The sequence below is a fragment of the Lucilia sericata genome, unplaced genomic scaffold (genome assembly GCF_015586225.1).
Source record: "Lucilia sericata isolate MDLA Ls3-8-SP2 unplaced genomic scaffold, ASM1558622v1 Contig000547F_arrow, whole genome shotgun sequence".
NCBI classification, from domain to species: domain Eukaryota; kingdom Metazoa; phylum Arthropoda; class Insecta; order Diptera; family Calliphoridae; genus Lucilia; species Lucilia sericata.
Genome location: NW_023994557.1, coordinates 250,001 through 273,045, shown reverse-complemented (window position 1 = coordinate 273,045; position 23,045 = coordinate 250,001). Strand labels below are relative to the sequence as shown.

Genomic DNA, 23,045 nt, shown 5'->3' with positions numbered 1-23,045 from the left:
GCATTAGTATTACCAGGTAACTGTTGATGATCCGGAATCTAGTACAGTCCTACTACGAAAAGTTTCACCATTTCTATCTATCTATATTTCTATCTATTTATATGTCTATCTATCTATCTATCTATCTATCTATCTATCTATCTATCTATCTATCTATCTATCTATCTATCTATCTATCTATCTATCTATCTATCTATCTATCTATCTATCTATCTATCTATCTATCTATCTATCTATCTATCTATCTATCTATCTATCTATCTATCTATCTATCTATCTATCTATCTATCTATCTATCTATCTATCTATCTATCTATCTATCTATCTATCTATCTATCTATCTTATCTATCTATCTATCTATCTATCTATCTATCTATCTATCTATCTATATCTATCTATCTATCTATCTATCTATCTATATATCTATCTATCTATCTATCTATCTATCTATCTATCTATCTATCTATCTATCTTTCTATATCCATCTTTCTATTTATTTATCTATTTATTCATTTATCTGTCTATCTGTCTGTCTATCTATCTATCTATCTATCTATCTATCTATCTATCTATCTATCTATCTATCTATCTATCTATCTATCTATCTATCTATCTATCTATCTATCTATCTATCTATCTATCTATCTATCTATCTATCTATCTATCTATCTATCTATCTATCTATCTATCTATCTATCTATCTATCTATCTATCTATCTATCTATCTATCCATCTTTCTATTTATTTATCTATTTATTCATTTATCTGTCTATCTATCTATCTATCTATCTATCTATCTATCTATCTATCTATCTATCTATCTATCTATCTATCTATCTATCTATCTATCTATCTATCTATCTATCTATCTATCTATCTATCTATCTATCTATCTATCTATCTATCTATCTATCTATCTATCTATCTATCTATCTATCTATCTATCTATCTATCTATCTATCTATCTATCTATCTATCTATCTATCTATCTATCTATCTATCTATCTATCTATCTATCTATCTATCTATCTATCTATCTATCTATCTATCTATCTATCTATCTATCTATCTATCTATCTATCTATCTATCTATCTATCTATCTATCTATCTATCTATCTATCTATCTATCTATCTATCTATCTATCTATCTATCTATCTATCTATCTATCTATCTATCTATCTATCTATCTATCTATCTATCTATCTATCTATCTATCTATCTATCTATCTATCTATCTATCTATCTATCTATCTATCTATCTATCTATCTATCTATCTATCTATCTATCTATCTATCTATCTATCTATCTATCCTATCTATCTATCTATCTATCTATCTATCTATCTATCTATCTATCTATCTATCTATCTATCTATTTGGAAATATGCTTCCTTATGTACAGATACTGTCCCAATTTTAACGCTTAATATTAAAATCTTGGAAATCTCATTTTGCGGAATTTAAACTATATTTTATAGGTCTTTAACATTTAGACTTCTTCAAACTTAAGTACATAAAATTCCGCATCGTTTATTGAGACAGATGTTTTCAATACGTCGGGAGTTGGGATTTTTTTTTATTTCAAAAGTTTTTTGGCCTTAATGGCTGCGGAAAAATTCATACCTTTTATTGAGTAAGAATATTGTTTCAATAAAAAAAACCGAATTTAAATTTTTTATATTTTTTTAATAAATTTAAAGATGACTTTAACCCTTAAAATTTATCATTTTCTTTACAGTGATTCCGTACAATTGTATTCCTTTGTACTAACCACAGACGATTCAAAATGGCGTTTTGGTTTTTGTCGACACGATCCCAAAGCTGGCACTACAATGGTCATTATCACACTCTTGCCATGGCATGATACATTTTTAAAACTATTATCCGTACTTGCTGAGCTAAGAAGGACTGATACAAAAGACTTTCATCAATTTTTAACCGAGGCTTACAATAGTGGTGTACCAGATGTGGGCAGTCAGTTGTTATTGGTATATAGTCAAGGACAAAGTGTAAGAGGAAGTAAATTAAATTGTTAAAGAAATGTATAATTAATATCTTTTTGAAATGTATTCCATTAGCAATTCATATTTGAACGTCCTAAACAGTTTCAGTTGCCCAGTATACCAGAGAATGTAAGAGATAATATACAATTTTTTAAAAGATTTAAATTGAAATTGTGTTTTGTTTTTCTTTCGTTTTTAGCATAATTTGAATTTATATTATAATTTTGTTTATCCAAAGAATATGATTGCCGTATTTGCGGCCATGTTAGCAGAACGACGTATTATTTTTACCTCGAAACGTTTAGATCGTTTATCATCTTGCATACAGGCGGCCAATGCATTTCTTTATCCCATGGTATGGCAGCATATATTTATACCAATGATGCCCATGAAGCTAAAAGATTATCTAAGTGCTCCCATGCCTTATTTAATAGGTGTACCTACAATGGTATTAGATACGGTAGGAGTTTTTAAATGGAATTTGTGTTTTTTTATTACTAATTTCCAATATTCTTTTAAAGATGATGCCTGAAGAATTAGGCGATGTTGTGATTTTAAACTGTGATAGAAATACTTTCGAAAGTCCCTTTGATGATGTCCACTCTATGCCTCCCGAAATTGTTGCGCATTTGAAAAAAGAATTAAATCGCACCAGTGAACATATGGGCGATCGTGTTTCCAAAATATTCCTGGGCGTTTTGGTACAACTTATTGGTGGTTATCGAGATGCTGTTGAATTTCGTGATACAGGCAAAACATTTAATAGCGATAAATTTATCGATTCGCGGCCTTCACATTTAAGACCTTTCCTACGCAAAATGATGGAATTGCAAATATTTCGTCAATTTATAGACGAACGTTTGGAAATGATGAATACCGGTTTAGGTTTCTCCGATGAATTCGAACAGGAAACTGTGCGTTATGCGGAAAAACGTAAAAAACATGGTCGTTTCTATCAGTTCAAGGAAAAGGTAAGAAATCAATTCTTGCCCCGTTCCAATAATGATTGCTTTTCGCTTTATTTAATGTTTAATTTGCAGCTATTTTAGGATATTTCATGTTTCTGTTTTCTTTTAGTTTCTTTGTTTGATTTCATTTTATTTTTTGAAGCTTTATTTGTTTGTGTTTTTGTTGTTGCGTTTCTATACATATATTTAGTTCATTTATAAAACGCTTTAAAATGCTTCATATTGAGTTGGCCAAGGCAGTAGTATAAAAATGCATTTTCACAATTCATTTGGTTATGATGGAATCAAATATATAAATGTAATAGCAAAACGCAATCGAAATTAGTTCAAATATAACAATTATGATAGTTTTGTTAGATGCGAATGCAAGACAAGTGTAGCAAAACCATTAGGAAATTTTAAATTAAAAAAATATTGCTTGAGGATAAAAAAATAAGAGTTCAATTCAATATTCAACTGTTTTAATGTTTAATTTTTCAAACAATGCCGCACAGTGGGGGAAATTTTCAAATAAAGGGAAATAAATTTGTAATTTCTCAAAACAATATTCCGATTTTCATAAAACTTTAAGTTTTGAATTTGGAATCCTGAGATCCCCTAATTAAGACACATTTTCATGTAAATAAACCAAAAAAAAAAAATCATTCTGTAAAAATTTAACAATTTAAAAAAGTAGTAGAAAAGTACTTTTTTATATTATGCATACTTTACCAAAATTTTTATGTAAATAATCATAACAAAGCAACTTTTTGGAAAAATTTTAACAATTTAAAAAAAGTAGTAAAAAAATACTTTTTAATTAGGCATAAATTGAAGAAAATATAAAATTTTATAATTGTAAAAATAAAGAAAATTCCAAAAACTGCAAAAATTTCAATACTTTTTAAAAAGTAGTAGAAAAGTACTTTTTTTTAATAATGCATAAATTTAATAAAATATTCGTTTTTTTTTTATTCATTTACGTGTTAAAATATTGTTTATTGTGCAATTTTCTAAAAAATTTTAAATTTTACAAAAAGTAGTAAAAAAGTACTTTTTTCTACTACCTTTAAGAATTTCTAAAATAGGTGATGGAAAAGTACTTTTTTCAATTAAGCCAAAATCCAATAAATTTACTACTTTATCATGCATTTCAGCGTAAATTAATTGTTTAGTAGATAATTTTAAGTCAAATAAAATTTTTCCAAAAAAAGTACTTTTTTCAATAATGTTAAATTGGAACAAGTTATAAGAAGAAAACAGCTTTTTGAAATCTACTACTTATTAGTCTAGTCTATAGTCTAGTCTATAGTCAAGTCTATAGTCAAGTCTATAGTCTAGTCTATAGTCTAGTCTATAGTCTAGTCTAGTCTAGTCTATAGTCTAGTCTATAGTCTAGTCTATAGTCTAGTCTATAGTCTAGTCTATAGTCTAGTCTATAGTCTAGTCTATAGTCTAGTCTATAGTCTAGTCTATAGTCTAGTCTATAGTCTAGTCTATAGTCTAGTCTATAGTCTAGTCTATAGTCTAGTCTATAGTCTAGTCTATAGTCTAGTCTATAGTCTAGTCTATAGTCTAGTCTATAGTCTAGTCTATAGTCTAGTCTATAGTCTAGTCTATAGTCTAGTCTATAGTCTAGTCTATAGTCTAGTCTATAGTCTAGTCTATAGTCTAGTCTATAGTCTAGTCTATAGTCTAGTCTATAGTCTAGTCTATAGTCTAGTCTATAGTCTAGTCTATAGTCTAGTCTATAGTCTAGTCTATAGTCTAGTCTAGTCTATAGTCTAGTCTATAGTCTAGTCTATAGTCTAGTCTATAGTCTAGTCTATAGTCTAGTCTATAGTCTAGTCTATAGTCTAGTCTATAGTCTAGTCTATAGTCTAGTCTATAGTCTAGTCTATAGTCTAGTCTATAGTCTAGTCTATAGTCTAGTCTATAGTCTAGTCTATAGTCTAGTCTATAGTCTAGTCTATAGTCTAGTCTATAGTCTAGTCTATAGTCTAGTCTATAGTCTAGTCTATAGTCTAGTCTATAGTCTAGTCTATAGTCTAGTCTATAGTCTAGTCTATAGTCTAGTCTATAGTCTAGTCTATAGTCTAGTCTATAGTCTAGTCTATAGTCTAGTCTATAGTCTAGTCTATAGTCTAGTCTATAGTCTAGTCTATAGTCTAGTCTATAGTCTAGTCTATAGTCTAGTCTATAGTCTAGTCTATAGTCTAGTCTATAGTCTAGTCTATAGTCTAGTCTATAGTCTAGTCTATAGTCTAGTCTATAGTCTAGTCTATAGTCTAGTCTATAGTCTAGTCTATAGTCTAGTCTATAGTCTAGTCTATAGTCTAGTCTATAGTCTAGTCTATAGTCTAGTCTATAGTCTAGTCTATAGTCTAGTCTATAGTCTAGTCTATAGTCTAGTCTATAGTCTAGTCGATAGTCTAGTCTATAGTCTAGTCGATAGTCTAGTCGATAGTCTAGTCTATAGTCTAGTCTATAGTCTAGTCTATAGTCTAGTCTATAGTCTAGTCTATAGTCTTGTCTATAGTCTAGTCTATAGTCTAGTCTATAGTCTAGTCTATAGTCTAGTCTATAGTCTAGTCTATAGTCTAGTCTATAGTCTAGTCTATAGTCTAGTCTATAGTCTATAGTCTAGTCTATAGTCTAGTCTATAGTCTAGTCTATAGTCTAGTCTATAGTCTAGTCTATAGTCTAGTCTATAGTCTAGTCTATAGTCTAGTCTATAGTCTAGTCTATAGTCTAGTCTATAGTCTAGTCTATAGTCTAGTCTATAGTCTAGTCTATAGTCTAGTCTATAGTCTAGTCTATAGTCTAGTCTATAGTCTAGTCTATAGTCTAGTCTATAGTCTAGTCCAACGGTTCCCAAAAGGGGGTCCGCGGACCCCTAGTGGTCCGTAGCAAAATCCTAGGGGGTCCGCGAAGACGAACGAAAAAAATCATGAATAAAAAATATTATCTATATGTTAGAAAATATTAAAAATATCTCCAAATTTGTCATAAATACTAAAATACACAATTTTTATTCAATAATCCCAGATTTGTTGGTGACTCTTTGAATTTTATTGTTTCGGTCGTTTATCAGGATGAAGCTAGGCCTTACAAATTTATTGTTTCACTTTTATAAAGTAAAGTATTACGTGATTTGTAATTTTTATAAATGTATATGTATCGAAATAAATGTTTTTATAGCAGACGGATAATGATTTTCCTTAGAATTAAATACTGATACTGGTATCCCAGGTTAGGTCACATTTCATAATATTTTTTTAAATTGTAAGCAAAAGTGTTAATCTAGTTAATTTTAAATATAAATATTCCATTCCGACGTGATACACAGATTTTAACTTCATTTTGTTGTCCAATATTATTAAATCAACATCAGAAAATTCATAGCGTTTTGCGTAAATAGTCAAAACCACGCAGTAAAATAATTCGTAGGTATTTTAAAATTCAAAATTAAGATCCAAATTCACAGTACATTCGCAAAGAGTTCAGGTCATATTTTATGTGGGTAACGCATTCCGCAACAACATCGAAGAAGTCTAACTTTCACATATTTTCTCGAAAACTTAGCTTACATACTCAGCTCACTCCTATGCAATCGCAAAAAAATTTAGAAACATGACTCTTTAAGCACATGTCGACAATACTTGATAAAGAAACCTTTTCTATACCTTGACGAGAAATGAACATGAAAGCTCTCACGATCATAAAATTAAACATCATGTTAGAAGTCATTCTATATTTAAAACCATGCAATTGAAAACATCTCCGATCTCAATGTACGGGAATATTTTATAGGGTTTATGGACCAGGACTAAGACAATTTTCGGACGAACAATTACACAGTGATACAGCAAAAAAATGCAGGGGTTCTCATATACCAATTCCATTTCGTTATAGTCCATAGAGTAGGAATATATTTTTAATTTTTCCCGATCACTTCGTTTAGTTCCTTTTTAAGAGCAAAAGATGTGAAAAAGAGCTATTTTTGAAGTTTTAACTTAAAAAAAATATATTTATGGTAGTTTGCAACCGATTTTCAAATTGGATATTTTGTTTTAAAGATACAAGTGTTGTCTTTCAACCCAAAAAAATAAATCCAAAATTTATGATTAATGTCTTGGTTACGGCCTTTTAAGTAAAAAAACTCACATTTTTTTCACAATTTTTAATTTTCATACTGCTCTACGTTGGCCATGAAGCAGTAACTTTAGCTTTTATTACATTTGAAAAAAGGCACATTAAGTTGGGTTTCCAATGATGGTCAATTTATGATAATCGATGAAAAAGGTTATGAGTTGTGCTAAGTTTTATAAAAATATAGCATATTTCTTCCATACAAAAACGTTCATGTTTCTGGTTTTCTTTGTAACAAGTTTAAAAAATGTTTATAAACATTTTTATACAAAAATTAATTTGTATGGAGAAAACCAAAAATTCGAGGAACATGCTATTAGAAAAATTGGCATAAATCATCCAGTTTTTCATAGATTTTTATGAAATAACAAGTTTTAGAAACCTTCCTTTATGTGATTCTTCAGGAAAGTAATAAAAGATGAACTCACTGCCTCAAGGTCAAAGTAGAGCATGATGAAAATGAAATTTTTTTAAAAAATGTGAGTTTCTTTACTTAAACGGCAACACTTGTATCATTAAAAAAAAATATCGGATTTGAAAATCGGATGAAAACTACTACTAAACTTATGATTTTTCAAATTTAAAACTTCAAAAATGGCTCTTTTTCGCATCTTTTGCTCTTAAAAAGTAAGTTAACGAAGTGATAGGGGAAAACTAAAAATATATTCGTACTCTATGGACTATAACGAAATAGAATTGGTATATGAGAACGCCTGCATTTTATTTTTCTTCACTTTTGTATCACAGTGTTATTTATAACAATAAGATATCAAAATATGTATGGGGGTCCGTGAAATTAAATAAATTCCTCAAGGGGTCCGCGAAGTAAAAAACGGTGGGAACCGCTGGTCTAGTCTATAGTCTAGTCTATAGTCTAGTCTATAGTCTAGTCTATAGTCTAGTCTATAGTCTAGTCTATAGTCTAGTCTATAGTCTAGTCTATAGTCTAGTCTATAGTCTAGTCTATAGTCTAGTCTATTGTCTAGTCTATAGTCTAGTCTATAGTCTAGTCTATAGTCTAGTCTATAGTCTAGTCTATAGTCTAGTCTATAGTCTAGTCTATAGTCTAGTCTATAGTCTAGTCTATAGTCTAGTCTATAGTGTAGTCTATAGTCTAGTCTATAGTCTAGTCTATAGTCTAGTCTATAGTCTAGTCTATAGTCTAGTGTATAGTGTATAGTCTAGTCTATAGTCTAGTGTATAGTCTAGTGTATAGTCTAGTCTATAGTCTAGTCTATAGTCTAGTCTATAGTCTAGTCTATAGTCTAGTCTATAGTCTAGTCTATAGTCTAGTCTATAGTCTAGTCTATAGTCTAGTCTATAGTCTAGTGTATAGTCTAGTCTATAATCTAGTCTATAGTCTAGTCTATAGTCTAGTCTATAGTCTAGTCTATAGTCTAGTCTATAGTCTAGTCTATAGTCTAGTCTATAGTCTAGTCTATACTCTAGTCAATAGTCTATAGGCTATAGTCTATAGTCTATAGTCTATAGTCTAGTCTAGTCTATAGTCTAGCCTAGTCTATAGTCTAGCCTAGTCTATAGTCTAGCCTAGTCTATAGTCTAGCCTAGTCTATAGTCTAGCCTAGTCTATAGTCTAGTCTGTGGTCTAGTCTATAGTCTAGTCTATAGTTTAGTCTATAGTCTAGTCTATAGTCTAGTCTATGGTCTAGTCTATAGTCTAGTCTAGTCTATAGTCTAGTCTATAGTCTAGTCTACAGTTTAGTGTATTGTCTAGTCTACAGTTTAGTATATAGTCTAGTCTATAGTCTAGTCTATGTTCTTTTCTATAGTCTATTATATAGTTTATAGTATAGTCTCCAGTCTAGTGTATAGATTATATTTTGTCTATCTTATGCAGCTAAAAATTAGTTTATTTCCCAGGAAAAACTTACATTGAAAAGTAATGAGTTAAATAGCTAATAAAACCTCTTTTCACTACTTCTTCATTAGCATTTTAAGTCATTATTTTAACACGGTGATGTCATTGGAGGCAAGTACTTCTACGCACGCTTACAAATAGGGACTTAAAGAAGTACTTGCAATTTCCCTTACAAAACAGTTGTTGAGTAAGTTGTTTTGTTTTTTAATAATAAAAAGAGCCAGCTAGAATACGAACCAGGGGCTTCGGTTTGTTAGTCAAATGTTCTACACACTGCACCACTGCTTAGCTATTTTATTGCGCGTCAAATAATGGTTTTCACAAACAAAACTAATTTTGTTTTATTTTTTTAAAACACAATTCTTAAAACGCAATTAAATAAAATGTGCAAACAAAATGACAAAGCCGAAAATAAAGTACTTCTATATCAGATTATAAGAAAGTCATTACTAGAGTACTTCTATGTAATGCAGACGGTAAGTAGTAGTCATTGAAAAGTAAGTGGTTATGGAAGTACAACCCATTACCGAGTTTTTGCTGGGTTCTTTAAATCCCCCAAAGAAGTACTATTTTAGTTATAAAATTTCGATTTACCATGTCTCAGGCATATGTCCTCAAATCGCAAAATTGATATCAAAATCGGATCAATTGTTTGGAAATTTCCGGTTTATTTCACTTGGTTTTCGTAATCCCCCACTGTGGATTGTTTACTTTCTTAGTTTAAATAAGTGCAACGTTGAAGAATGAATTTAGAATCTACAATGTATTTTGAACTTTTACAGATTATAAGTAAGATAATTGAGCAAATATCAGTAACGAAATTATATGGATTTTGAAAATTTGATTTCAACAGTCATAGGAAGATTATTAAATTGAATTTCCACAACAAGCAGGGAAGGTGATGGTCTATAATAACAATCTTATAAAACATAATTCAACTGAAACTGAACACGTAGTAGGAATAGATTCAGTTACATATAACAAAAATATTCACCTGCAAAAATATGTACATATAGAAAATTAACGGTTTTCTTTGCAGTTCTAGTTTTGTTATTTGCACCTTTTTTACTTTATATCGCTTTTTTTGATTTCCTTTTTATGTTTTAATTACATTATTTATTTAATTTGATTTTTATGTTTAATTTTTTCCAGTATTATTTGGGAAAACATGGTTTAAATAAAGTTTTCAATAAGAAAACCTACACTATTAATGCTACTTAACAGAAAAAAAAAAAAACATTAGTAAACAAATCTTTTATTTTAAAATATAAACTCTTAAAACAACTCTACTGTGATCAGCAAAAATACCCTACATACTTAAGATATAAAAATTAAAAAAAAAAAAAAAAGTTCGTAAAACTCCAAATATTTTTTATGTATTTAGTATTTTCACTACTAACTTTTTTTTTTTGTTGGGTTGGCAGCACAGTAATTTGTTTGTAGCAAAGCACTTATTATGTAGTACTTTCTGCTCTATTAATTGCATTGATCATTATTGCTAATATTTTTATTTTTTTATTTATTTTAATGATATTTTTTTTTTTAATTTTTATCATTTTAATTTAAACATTAATCATTAAAAAATGCTTAATAGTTTTTAGCCAATTATTTAAAGAACAAAATATCAACTTTTTTTCTCGTACTTTTTTTGTATTCTTTTCATATTGAAATGTCTCTACGCGGAAACCACAACGTCAACTAAATATTATTACAAAATACAAAAAAAAAAAAAAACATTTAAAACGTTTGTCCTTTATTGCTTGCATACTACTCTGTCCATTCCTTAAAATTATAAAAAAAAAATCATCCTAATTTAAATGTTGATTTAAACAAAAAACCAAAATCAAAACCAATAAAAAATCACATATTGCAGACTAATCCTGCTGTTAAGTCCGCTGTTAAATCGGTGAGTGGTAAAAATATAAACTAAATGGAATGTTTTCTATTTATAAATACACCTATTAACCTTAAACCTTAAGTAGTAGTTACCAACTAATCCTAAAACAAAACATAACACTAAAAATAGTTTAAGCTAGGCTTTAATTAAAAAAAAAAAAAACTATATATTTCTTTTCTACATAAAAAAACATGTTTAATTATCCTGCTTATTTTAGGTGAAAGGAAGTTCTCAAACTGCTCTACATGCCTATAAAAATCTTAAATCGAAATTACGTGATATAACACCACCGCATACTACGGCCCACAATACCACTCACTTTCGTTCTCATTTAACTTCGAATTCTCAACATGATCGTATAGATGGTGTTGTCTATGGCAAAGAAAGTCCTATAAAATCCTATATGGGACGTCATTCCGCTCCCAGTTCTCCCATATTTGGTAAACGTGTTAATGGTGTGGCCGGCACTTCGTCGGTGGGTTTTCAATATGCTTCCAAAGAACAAATTACAAGTGCCTCTTTACATTTGCGCCGCGCTCCAACTCCTTTGGCCATGTCTAGCTCGAGTACGCACATTCAGTCAAATGGTTATGCGAAATCTTCAACTGGTTCTTATAATCTTAATAATAATGTGGCTTCATCTCCTACGGTCAGTCCGGCGAGTTCGTTATGCTCATCTGAAATGAATTTATCGCAGGAGTTGCAAAATCATCCTTTATTTAAGACACCTATTGTGGATAGAAGTGTAAGTAAGAGTTTAAAAGCTTAAAAAAAGAACATTTTTATATAAATGTTATTTGTATATCTTTTTCTGTTTTTGTTGTTGTTATATTGTCATGGCGGAGTTTTTAAAGATTATAGAGTTGGAGTTTTAGCTAAACTTTTTGTTTGTTATTCAAAACATAAAAGTTCAAAGTTCTAGCTTTACTATATAGAGTGAAATTTCAGTTTATATTAAAAAAAAATATCATTTACACTTTTGAAACCTGTCACGGAATTTCATTCCGATATTTTCTTCTTAAAAAAGGGAAAATGGAAACTTTTCAAATCACTTAACATTTTCATAGTAGGATTGCAATTTCTTAAAAAGTTATTGTTTTTATAACGTTTTAAGCACTTTATTTACTATGTAATAATTCCACCTTCAAACGGAATGGAATTCTTTAACAGACCCCTTTAAATATTTGACGAAAATAGCTGGTTACTAAAGAAAACCAATACAATATAGCTTTTTCATACTGCAGACTTGAAACCAAACCTTTTTTCGTTAAATATTTGATCAGTCTGTACATAATCAGCAATAATTCGACTTTCAATCGCAATGGAATTCTGTAACAGGCCCCTTTAACTGATCGAAATATTTGACGACAAGGTGTGATCACTAAAATCCCAATACATTCTAGCTTTAGTTTAGATATCACAGTATTTTAGACCAAACCTATTTTCGTCAAATATTTGATCAATCTATACATAACAAGTAATAATTCCAACTTTAATCGGAATGGACAAAATGACAGGCCCCTCCAATTGAACGACTATAGACTAGACTAGGCTATAGGCTAGACTATAGACTAGGCTATAGACTAGACTATAGACTAGACTATAGACTAGACTATAGACTAAACTATAGACTAGACTAAAGACTAGACTAAAGACTAGACTATAGACTAAACTATAGACTAGACTATAGACTAGACTATAGACTGGATTATAGACTAGACTATAGACTAGACTATAGACTAGACTATAGACTAGACTATAGACTAGACTATAGACTAGACTATAGACTAGACTATAGACTAGACTATAGACTAGACTATAGACTAGACTATAGACTACACTATAGACTAGACCAACGGTTCCCAAAAGGGGGTCCGCGGACCCCTAGTGGTCCGTAGCAAAATCCTAGGGGGTCCGCGAAGACGAACGAAAAAAATCATGAATAAAAAATATTATCTATATGTTAGAAAATATTAAAAATATCTCCAAATTTGTCATAAATACTAAAATACACAATTTTTATTCAATAATCCCAGATTTGTTGGTGACTCTTTGAATTTTATTGTTTCGGTCGTTTATCAGGATGAAGCTAGGCCTTACAAATTTATTGTTTCACTTTTATAAAGTAAAGTATTACGTGATTTGTAATTTTTATAAATGTATATGTATCGAAATAAATGTTTTTATAGCAGACGGATAATGATTTGCCTTAGAATTAAATACTGATACTGGTATCCCAGGTTAGGTCACATTTCATAATATTTTTTTAAATTGTAAGCAAAAGTGTTAATCTAGTTAATTTTAAATATAAATATTCCATTCCGACGTGATACACAGATTTTAACTTCATTTTGTTCTCCAATATTATTAAATCAACATCAGAAAATTCATAGCGTTTTGCGTAAATAGTCAAAACCACGCAGTAAAATAATTCGTAGGTATTTTAAAATTCAAAATTAAGATCCAAATTCACAGTACATTCGCAAAGAGTTCAGGTCATATTTTATGTGGGTAACGCATTCCGCAACAACATCGAAGAAGTCTAACTTTCACATATTTTCTCGAAAACTTAGCTTACATACTCAGCTCACTCCTATGCAATCGCAAAAAAATTTAGAAACATGACTCTTTAAGCACATGTCGACAATACTTGATAAAGAAACCTTTTCTATACCTTGACGAGAAATGAACATGAAAGCTCTCACGATCATAAAATTAAACATCATGTTAGAAGTCATTCTATATTTAAAACCATGCAATTGAAAACATCTCCGATCTCAATGTACGGGAATATTTTATAGGGTTTATGGACCAGGACTAAGACAATTTTCGGACAAACAATTACACAGTGATACAGCAAAAAAATGCAGGGGTTCTCATATACCAATTCCATTTCGTTATAGTCCATAGAGTAGGAATATATTTTTAATTTTTCCCGATCACTTCGTTTAGTTCCTTTTTAAGAGCAAAAGATGTGAAAAAGAGCTATTTTTGAAGTTTTAACTTTAAAAAAATATATTTATGGTAGTTTGCAACCGATTTTCAAATTGGATATTTTGTTTTAAAGATACAAGTGTTGTCTTTCAACCCAAAAAAATAAATCCAAAATTTATGATTAATGTCTTGGTTACGGCCTTTTAAGTAAAAAAACTCACATTTTTTTCACAATTTTTAATTTTCATACTGCTCTACGTTGGCCATGAAGCAGTAACTTTAGCTTTTATTACATTTGAAAAAAGGCACATTAAGTTGGGTTTCCAATGATGGTCAATTTATGATAATCGATGAAAAAGGTTATGAGTTGTGCTAAGTTTTATAAAAATATAGCATATTTCTTCCATACAAAAACGTTCATGTTTCTGGTTTTCTTTGTAACAAGTTTAAAAAATGTTTATAAACATTTTTATACAAAAATTAATTTGTATGGAGAAAACCAAAAATTCGAGGAACATGCTATTAGAAAAATTGGCATAAATCATCCAGTTTTTCATAGATTTTTATGAAATAACAAGTTTTAGAAACCTTCCTTTATGTGATTCTTCAGGAAAGTAATAAAAGATGAACTCACTGCCTCAAGGTCAAAGTAGAGCATGATGAAAATGAAATTTTTTTAAAAAAGTGTGAGTTTCTTTACTTAAACGGCAACACTTGTATCATTAAAAAAAAATATCGGATTTGAAAATCGGATGAAAACTACTACTAAACTTATGATTTTTCAAATTTAAAACTTCAAAAATGGCTCTTTTTCGCATCTTTTGCTCTTAAAAAGTAAGTTAACGAAGTGATAGGGGAAAACTAAAAATATATTCGTACTCTATGGACTATAACGAAATAGAATTGGTATATGAGAACGCCTGCATTTTATTTTTCTTCACTTTTGTATCACAGTGTTATTTATAACAATAAGATATCAAAATATGTATGGGGGTCCGTGAAATTAAATAAATTCCTCAAGGGGTCCGCGAAGTAAAAAACGGTGGGAACCGCTGGACTAGACTATAGACTAGACTATAGACTAGACTACAGACCAGACTATAGACTAGACTATAGACTAGACTATAGACTAGAATATAGACTAGACTATAGACTAGACTATAGACTAGACTATAGACTAGACTATAGACTAGACTATAGATTAGACTATAGACTAGACTATAGACTAGACTATAGACTAGACTATAGACTAGACTATAGATTAGACTATAGACTAGACTATAGACTAGACTATGGACTAGACTAGACTATAGACTAGACTATAGACTAGACTATAGACTAGACTATAGACTAGACTATAGACTAGACTATAGACTAGACTATAGACTAGACTATAGACTAGACTATAGACTAGACTATAGACTAGACTATAGACCAGACTATAGACCAGACTATAGACTAGACTATAGACTAGACTATAGACCAGACTATAGACTAGACTATAGACTAGACTATAGACTAGAATATAGACTAGACTATAGACTAGACTATAGACTAGACTATAGACTAGACTATAGATTAGACTATAGACTAGACTATAGACTAGACTATAGACTAGACTATAGACTAGGCTATAGACTAGACTATAGATTAGACTATAGACTAGACTATAGACTAGACTATGGACTAGACTAGACTAGACTATAGACTAGACTATAGACTAGACTATAGACTAGACTATAGACTAGACTATAGACTAGACTATAGACTAGACTATAGACCAGACTATAGACCAGACTATAGACTAGACTATAGACTAGACTATAGACTAGACTATAGACTAGACTATAGACTAGACTATAGACTAGACTATAGACTAGACTATATACTAGACTATAGACTAGACTATAGACTGGACTATAGACTAGACTATAGACTAGACTATAGACTAGACTATAGACTAGACTATAGACTAGACTATAGCCTAGACTATAGACTAGACTATAGACTAGACTATAGACTAGACTATAGATTAGACTATAGACTAGACTATAGACTAGACTATAGACTAGACTATAGACTAGACTATAGACTATAGACTAGACTATAGACTATAGACTAGACTATAGACTAGACTATAGACTAGACTATAGACTAGACTATAGACTAGACTATAGACTAGACTATAGACTAGACTATAGACTAGACTATAGACTAGACTATAGACTAGACTATAGACTAGACTATAGACTAGACTATAGACTAGACTATAGACTGGACTATAGACTAGACTATAGACTAGACTATAGACTAGACTATAGACTAGACTATAGACTAGACTATAGACTAGACTATAGACTGGACTATAGACTAGACTATAGACTAGACTATAGACTAGACTATAGACTAGACTATAGACTAGACTATAGACTAGACTATACACTAGACTATAGACTAGACTATAGACTAGACTATAGACTAGACTATAGACTAAACTATGTATAGTCTAAACTATAAACTAGACTATAGTCTAGACAAAAGGCTAGACTATAGATTAGACTATACACTAGACTAAAGACTAGACTAGAATATAGACTAGACTAGACTATATGTGTGGACTACTTATTAAAAGTTAATAATTTAGAAAAAATACCGAAAATGCCGTGGAGGTAAAGTACTGAATTTCCCATGCCTTATGCAAACCATTTATAACCAAAAATATTAATTACTGAAGAAAAATTTAGAATGTTATCGAAATTCTGAAATCTTAGAATTTTTTTAACTAGATTTTTTTATTCGGAAACCTTAGTGATTACTAAATATAGTTTTACAGTTTAATAGATTTTTTAATTTTTAACTTAAATTAATTTAATTGCAATAAATTTTTCTGCAGTTTTTATTTCAATATAAGCTTCACCATATAAACACAATTTAGCTGATTTAATAAAACACATTTTTGCCTTAAAATTCTGCATCGATTTTTAATTTTATTAAACAATTTTATATTCTTTGAAATCATATAAAAATTTTTGCTTTTTTTTCCACATATTCCGCCTTTAAATGTGCCAACGTAGTCTTTCTAGGACGTTTTAATGTTTTACGTTTTGTTTATTTATATGTTATAAGTTGTTTTGCCTGTTAAATACAAAAAAAAGCTTTATGTTTAAATAAATAAAAAATACTATTATTACTATCGCTTTAATTGTACCATATACATACATATTTTATGTATAAAAACATTATGTCCTCACATACTTTATTGTTCTCGTTAATTTTTATTTATTTTATTTTTTTAAATTATTCTTTTCTTTTCTATGGTTTATTTTGTACGTCTAATGTTTGCATAACATTGTGCGGTCGTCCTTTTTATCATAAAAAACATGAACTTCATATAAAATAAATAAAATACAATAAATAAACATATTTTATACAAATCTAAACCACAAAAAAAAAACAGCTTAAACCATGTCACAGTTTAGAGCCAAATCATCGCATAACGGCCTCGCGTACTGGGGGACCACCCCCGGCTAGGCCACCACCACCAGCACCTCATTTATTACAGCTTTATCAACAACAGCCGCAGCAACAGCTCTATGGTCCAACATATTATAATCATCCATATGGTTCACATCCTCGGGTAGAAGGAAAACCACCATTTGTACCCAGCAGACCGGCACAAATTTACATTCCAAAATCAAAATCACAAACCCTTAATACAGCCAGCATTACTACTACTTCTACCAAAATCACAACTACCGCCACTAGCAATCATTTAACACATCAACAGCAATTACAATTGCAGGCACAATCACAACCTTCATATAGTACTTCATCTTCAAATCCCAATAATCAATTAACACCAACCAACACCACCACTGAATCCTCATACGATACACCGCCCGATATGCAATCACCACCGGTGCCACCCAGACGTCAGGGCAACAACACTCCCCCTACACCCACACCCTTTAATGGAGGTGGTGCTAATATTTTATCGAATGCTGTAGCAGCTACAGCTGCTGCCGTTACAGCGGGTATTACACGGTTGGAGCGTAACTGTTGGCAGGATTATGCCGAGACTCAACTTTTACAAAATGATTCTTTACGCAGTTCTGCCTCCTCATCATCGAATACGTCCAATTTATCGAATTCATCATCATCTAGTGCGTCTTTTGTAACGGCCGCTTCTCGTTTTTCGCTTTATCAATCATCGCCTCCCGGTTGTGAACCGCCTGTACCAGCTCCGCGTTTAAAAAAAGATAAAGACAAAGAGGTATACTTTTCAAAACAAACTCTTCTTCATCATAATAATGTTTTCCGATGAATGCGACCGTATATTTGTTAGTCGTGTGTTAAATGAAGAAATGTATTTGTCTTGTGTTGGGATAATAGGAAAAATTGTATAACAGAAATGGACTTGGACTTCGAAAACAGAACTTTATTGAAATTAATTAAATATTAGGAATCGATTTGTTTTTATTTTATTTCAAATTAAAATGTAATAGTTTGGAAAAACCTTTCCAGAGTCTCTGACATATTACAGCACTAATAACTAACCTACGAAGGCTCCCAAATGTGTCACATTCGGAAATAATATACAACTTCTGAAATAAGGGTATTTTGCTTACTTAGATTTCCAATATGGTCTCCAGAGATTACTTGGTCCCCTACCAGAGACCTGCTACACTTTTTTATCAGACGTTTTATAAATAACTGCGACAAAATAACACATAATACTTGCTTGCTGCCAAGTTAAGGTTACTACCTCACTACTGGGATCAAAGCAGAACACTTACATAGACTCTGGACGGTCTGACAGACACCTAGGCCACTATAGAACTTGTTAAGCTCTTCTTTCGAGAGTGTCTGATAGACTACAGTACTAATAACTAAACTACAAAGACGCTCAAATTTGCCATACTCGGAAATAACACACATCTTCCGATATAAGAGTATTTTGCTTTGGTATAGCCACCAACCTAACCTAGATTTCCAATATGGTCTCTTGAGGTTATTTGGTCCTCTACCGGATACCTGTGACACATTTTTTTATCGGACGTTTTATAAAAAACTACGACAAAGAAGCACTTAATACTTGCTGCCAAGTTAAGGGTACTGCCTCACTACTGGGATCAAAGCAGAACACAAACATAGACTCTTGGGGTTCTGACAGATACTCTAGAGTATAACGTTCTTAAGCATCAAAGAATAAACTTTTAATGACGTGTGAACTACTCACAAATCACAGGAAATTTGTTTCCGTTAAAACAAACTTGCTGTCAATATTAACTTATTGTTTTGGTTTAGCTATGAACCAGGTGGATCCGATGATTCATACAACAAATACAACGAAGGCTTTGGCTTCTCTCCTAAAAGAATATAAGAAAACCTAATTCATTCTTTTCCTGGATATACGTTTGTACCTTGTTGTCCTTAATAATGGCTACGTCTGCCTGAGATTTGATGATAAAGGTTGTTAGTTCATGCAGGTTTATCTGCACCACTAGTATCTTCTTTGGCCTTGTCATACTTCAGATATCGAAATCTGAAAGTACCAAGACTGAACTAAACATCCTTCCCTTCAACTCATCTAGGACGTCGATAGATCGAACCGAAATCTTTACCGTTATTCTCCTTACATACCAGTGAGATCACAGACCTGTATGGGTCAGTAAAGAGTTAACCATTTTGTTTGGCCAATGCTGCCAGTATGGTTTCCACGTTCTTACGGGTGGTGTATTCCATACTATCCCAGTAAAAACTTTCATTACCATGTAAGGAGTTAAAATGCTAAAATTTACTTACACAATAGCATTTTAAGTCATTATTTTAACACGGTGATGTCATTGGAGGCAAGTACTTACCACAAATGATTACAAGTAATTAGAAAAAGTAGTCATTGTAAATCGCATGAAAAAACGTATACAGCTTCTATATCTTTACTGGCAAGATGACTAATGAATTAGAAAGTATTTATATAATACATTATTAGTAAGACCTTATTAGACCACTTCTATGTAATCCAGGCGATATGTAGTAGTTATTGAAAAGTATGTTGTTAGGTAAGTAATTACAATTGAAAGCTATTACCCAGTTTTTGCTGGGATAGAATCCATTAGTGGCAGTTCAAAAGTTTTGCTTATGGGTTAATGTTTCCTTATTCGCGCTCTTAATCTTATCCAGCTTTTAACGAAAACGGCTATTTTGTCAATCAGCCTACTCCCAATTAACTGCCAAAGATTAGTACTAATCTTCTCTTCTGGATTATTCCGATCTGACTGACTGCTTCACATTCTTATTGAGTGAAGAGGACAGCTCACTCTCTTTAGGATATCTTTATGGAGACTTTGTGTGCACCAGCCGGAGAGGTACCCAATCTAATTACCGAGTTCAGCGACATTGAACTCAACAACATTGGTTTGGAAAGCTGGTCTTCTCACGGAGTTGAATAGAAGAGGAGGTTATAAGTTTACGGACTTCTTTGCAGCCTTGCTAAGGTGTTTAGTCGCCATGCTAAGGCTACTATATTAATGCACTTTGGCTCACTATCAGATCTTGCTAAAGCACAATTAGATTCCATTTAAGTAAGAAAGAAATTTATGATTTTTTAAGGGAGTACATTTGAAACAGTATTAAGTGAAGTGTGTTTAGAACAAAACTAAACAAAGATACCCAATATAAAGACAATACTATCTGCTAACATATAATACATATACAGTTATGTACTATATAACAAGGTCTAATCGGTTAACATTACTGATGTCATACCTGCGTGTAGTCGATTTTTTTTTAAAACCAACAAACCTTTCGAACCTTAACTAAAAAAAATAAAACACTCACCTTGTATTTTCATCAAAATATCCACTTAGTATTATTGTATTAACTAAACGTACTTAACAAACCCAATAGTATTAAAAATCCACAAATTAACAACATGATAGCTTTCATATCCATAACCATTAACTTTAAATATTTAGTTTCAAACATTTTAGTTCTGTAGCTATTTGTAATGTCTTGGTAATAGTCCTGGTCATTATTTTTTTTTATTTTTGTTTATGTTGCTTGTTTTTATAGTATTATATATTATTTGTAGTTTTGTAAACCTTAAAGAGTTTTTAATAAAATTACTAAAACAAACTTGTCTGTTTTTTCTAAAAATTAACCTTACTTTTAAAGTTACAATAACTAACCTTAAATTGATTTCTTTTGTTTGCCTTGTTTTTTTTTTTTTGCCCAACTCTTTTTTCTTTCTCTTTCTCTCTCTCTCACGCTCTCTAAAAACAGTCCTTACGTTCTCTACAGCCCCAACATATGACAATGGGTATGAATGGTATTAATAATACAGCTTCCTCAAACACCACCACCACAACAACAACAACAAATACAACAGCTGCTAATAATTCCCATGCTTCTGAGGATTCCATGAAAGATTTAATATCGCTGGACGATAGTCATAATAGTAGTTTTGATTTAGAAGATTTCGATCCTTTAAATCAAAATGCACGTCCTTTGCCCACACATACAGTGGGTGGCGGTATTAATAGCACTAGTAATACTCAAAAGAAATCAACAACCTTGCCTACAACAAATGCTAAAACTCCCTCTATGCTAATGACTACATCTAGCATAAGTAATCCCTTGTATACCTATTATACACCACAGCATTTGCCACAGCCAACGGCTTTGAAACCTCCTAACGAGAAACCTCCACCTTTACCTAAGACAGTACCACCTCCTATGCCACCACCCGATGAAGATTTTGAATTATTGCGTAAATATGGTCTCGATCAGTTTACCTTGATCACTACAACAGTTACAACGACTAGTAATAGTTCAACTATAACCACTAGCGGCATGAGCAATTGGACAACATTTGATTGAATCCGTACTTCCTCAACTGGTATCAATAAATAATTTATACTACATGTATTCTATATAATATATAATCGAAAATATCGTTTGTTTTTTATATGATTTGTCTTTGTAAATACTTATTTTAAAGCAAATAAACAAAATTATTAAGTTTATATTCTTGTAAAATATTTAATTGTTAGTTGTATCTGTAGCCACAGTATATACTTCATGTATAACTATGTAAATTTATATAAACAAAACAATAAAATAAATATATATTTAAAACGAAAAAAAAACAGAACATATAAAAATCAAAAGATATTGTATAAAAAAACTCTACACTTTAAGTCTTAATTATGTGATTAGTATTTATCTGTCTGTTTGTTTGTATGTTAAACTTATACACAAACACACAGCCACACACCCATATACACATTCATAATATGTATGTATGTATTTTTGTATAAATGTTAGTTTTTTTATTTAAAAAAAAAGCTTTTTATTAATTTTTCCTTTTTGTTTTACATTGATTATTATTAAATATAACTTTATATAAAAATATCTATAACTTATTGCAATTTGAGAAAACAAATTTGAGAAATATGAAAAGAATAATACACACTCTCACATAAAAGACCGTACTTCGAAATTAACTAGAAATCTTCTTTAATAAATTATTTTAAAAATATTATAAAAACAAAAACAATACAAAATGATGTGTTTTATTTAATTTAAAAGAAAAATTGTAATAATTTCACAACTGGGGGGGAAACGATCAAGGATTTTTGTTTGAAACTGTTACCGGCGAAACGGGAGCGGAAGGGGCGGCAGAAGGAAGGCAAGGGCGAGAGCAGGGGCGAGACAGAAGGGGAGCGCGGAGGCGGGAAGGCGGAAGCGGGGAGAGAAGAAGGGAACACGGGGGCGAGAGCGAGCGAGCGAGCGAGCGAGCTAGCGAGCGAGCGAGCGAGCGAGCGAGCGAGCGAGCGAGCGAGCGAGCGAGCGAGCGAGCGAGCGAGCGAGCGAGCGAGCGAGCGAGCGAGCGAGCGAGCGAGCGAGCGAGCGAGCGAGCGAGCGAGCGAGCGAGGCGAGCGAGCGAGCGAGCGAGCGAGCGAGCGAGCGAGCGAGCGAGCGAGGAGCGAGCGAGCGAGCGAGCGAGCGAGGCGAGCGAGGAGCAGCGAGCGAGCGAGCGAGCGAGCGAGCGAGGAGCGAGCGAGCGAGCGAGCGAGCGAGCGAGCGAGCGAGCGAGCGAGCGAGCGAGGAGCGAGCGAGCGAGCGAGCTAGCAGCGAGCGAGCGAGCGAGCGAGGCGAGCTGAGCGAGCGAGCGAGCGAGCGAGCGAGCGATTCGTATCGAGCTAGGCGAGCGAGCGAAGAGATAG

General features: G+C 31.7%; 1 protein-coding gene across 1 annotated transcript; it reads left to right on the top strand.

Moving 5' to 3' along the window:
• Positions 1 to 1,703: 1,703 nt before the first annotated feature.
• On the top strand, positions 1,704 to 22,375 carry LOC119606035 (putative GPI-anchored protein pfl2; the record flags this gene model as incomplete). The annotated part of the gene is made up of 8 exons (XM_037959399.1): positions 1,704 to 2,012; positions 2,082 to 2,135; positions 2,206 to 2,466; positions 2,528 to 2,977; positions 10,858 to 10,890; positions 11,099 to 11,626; positions 17,273 to 18,088; positions 21,100 to 22,375. Coding segments are annotated over 8 exons (3,048 nt in total), but the record flags the coding sequence as incomplete, so codon positions are not given.
• Between the last annotated feature and the right edge of the window lie 670 nt (positions 22,376 to 23,045).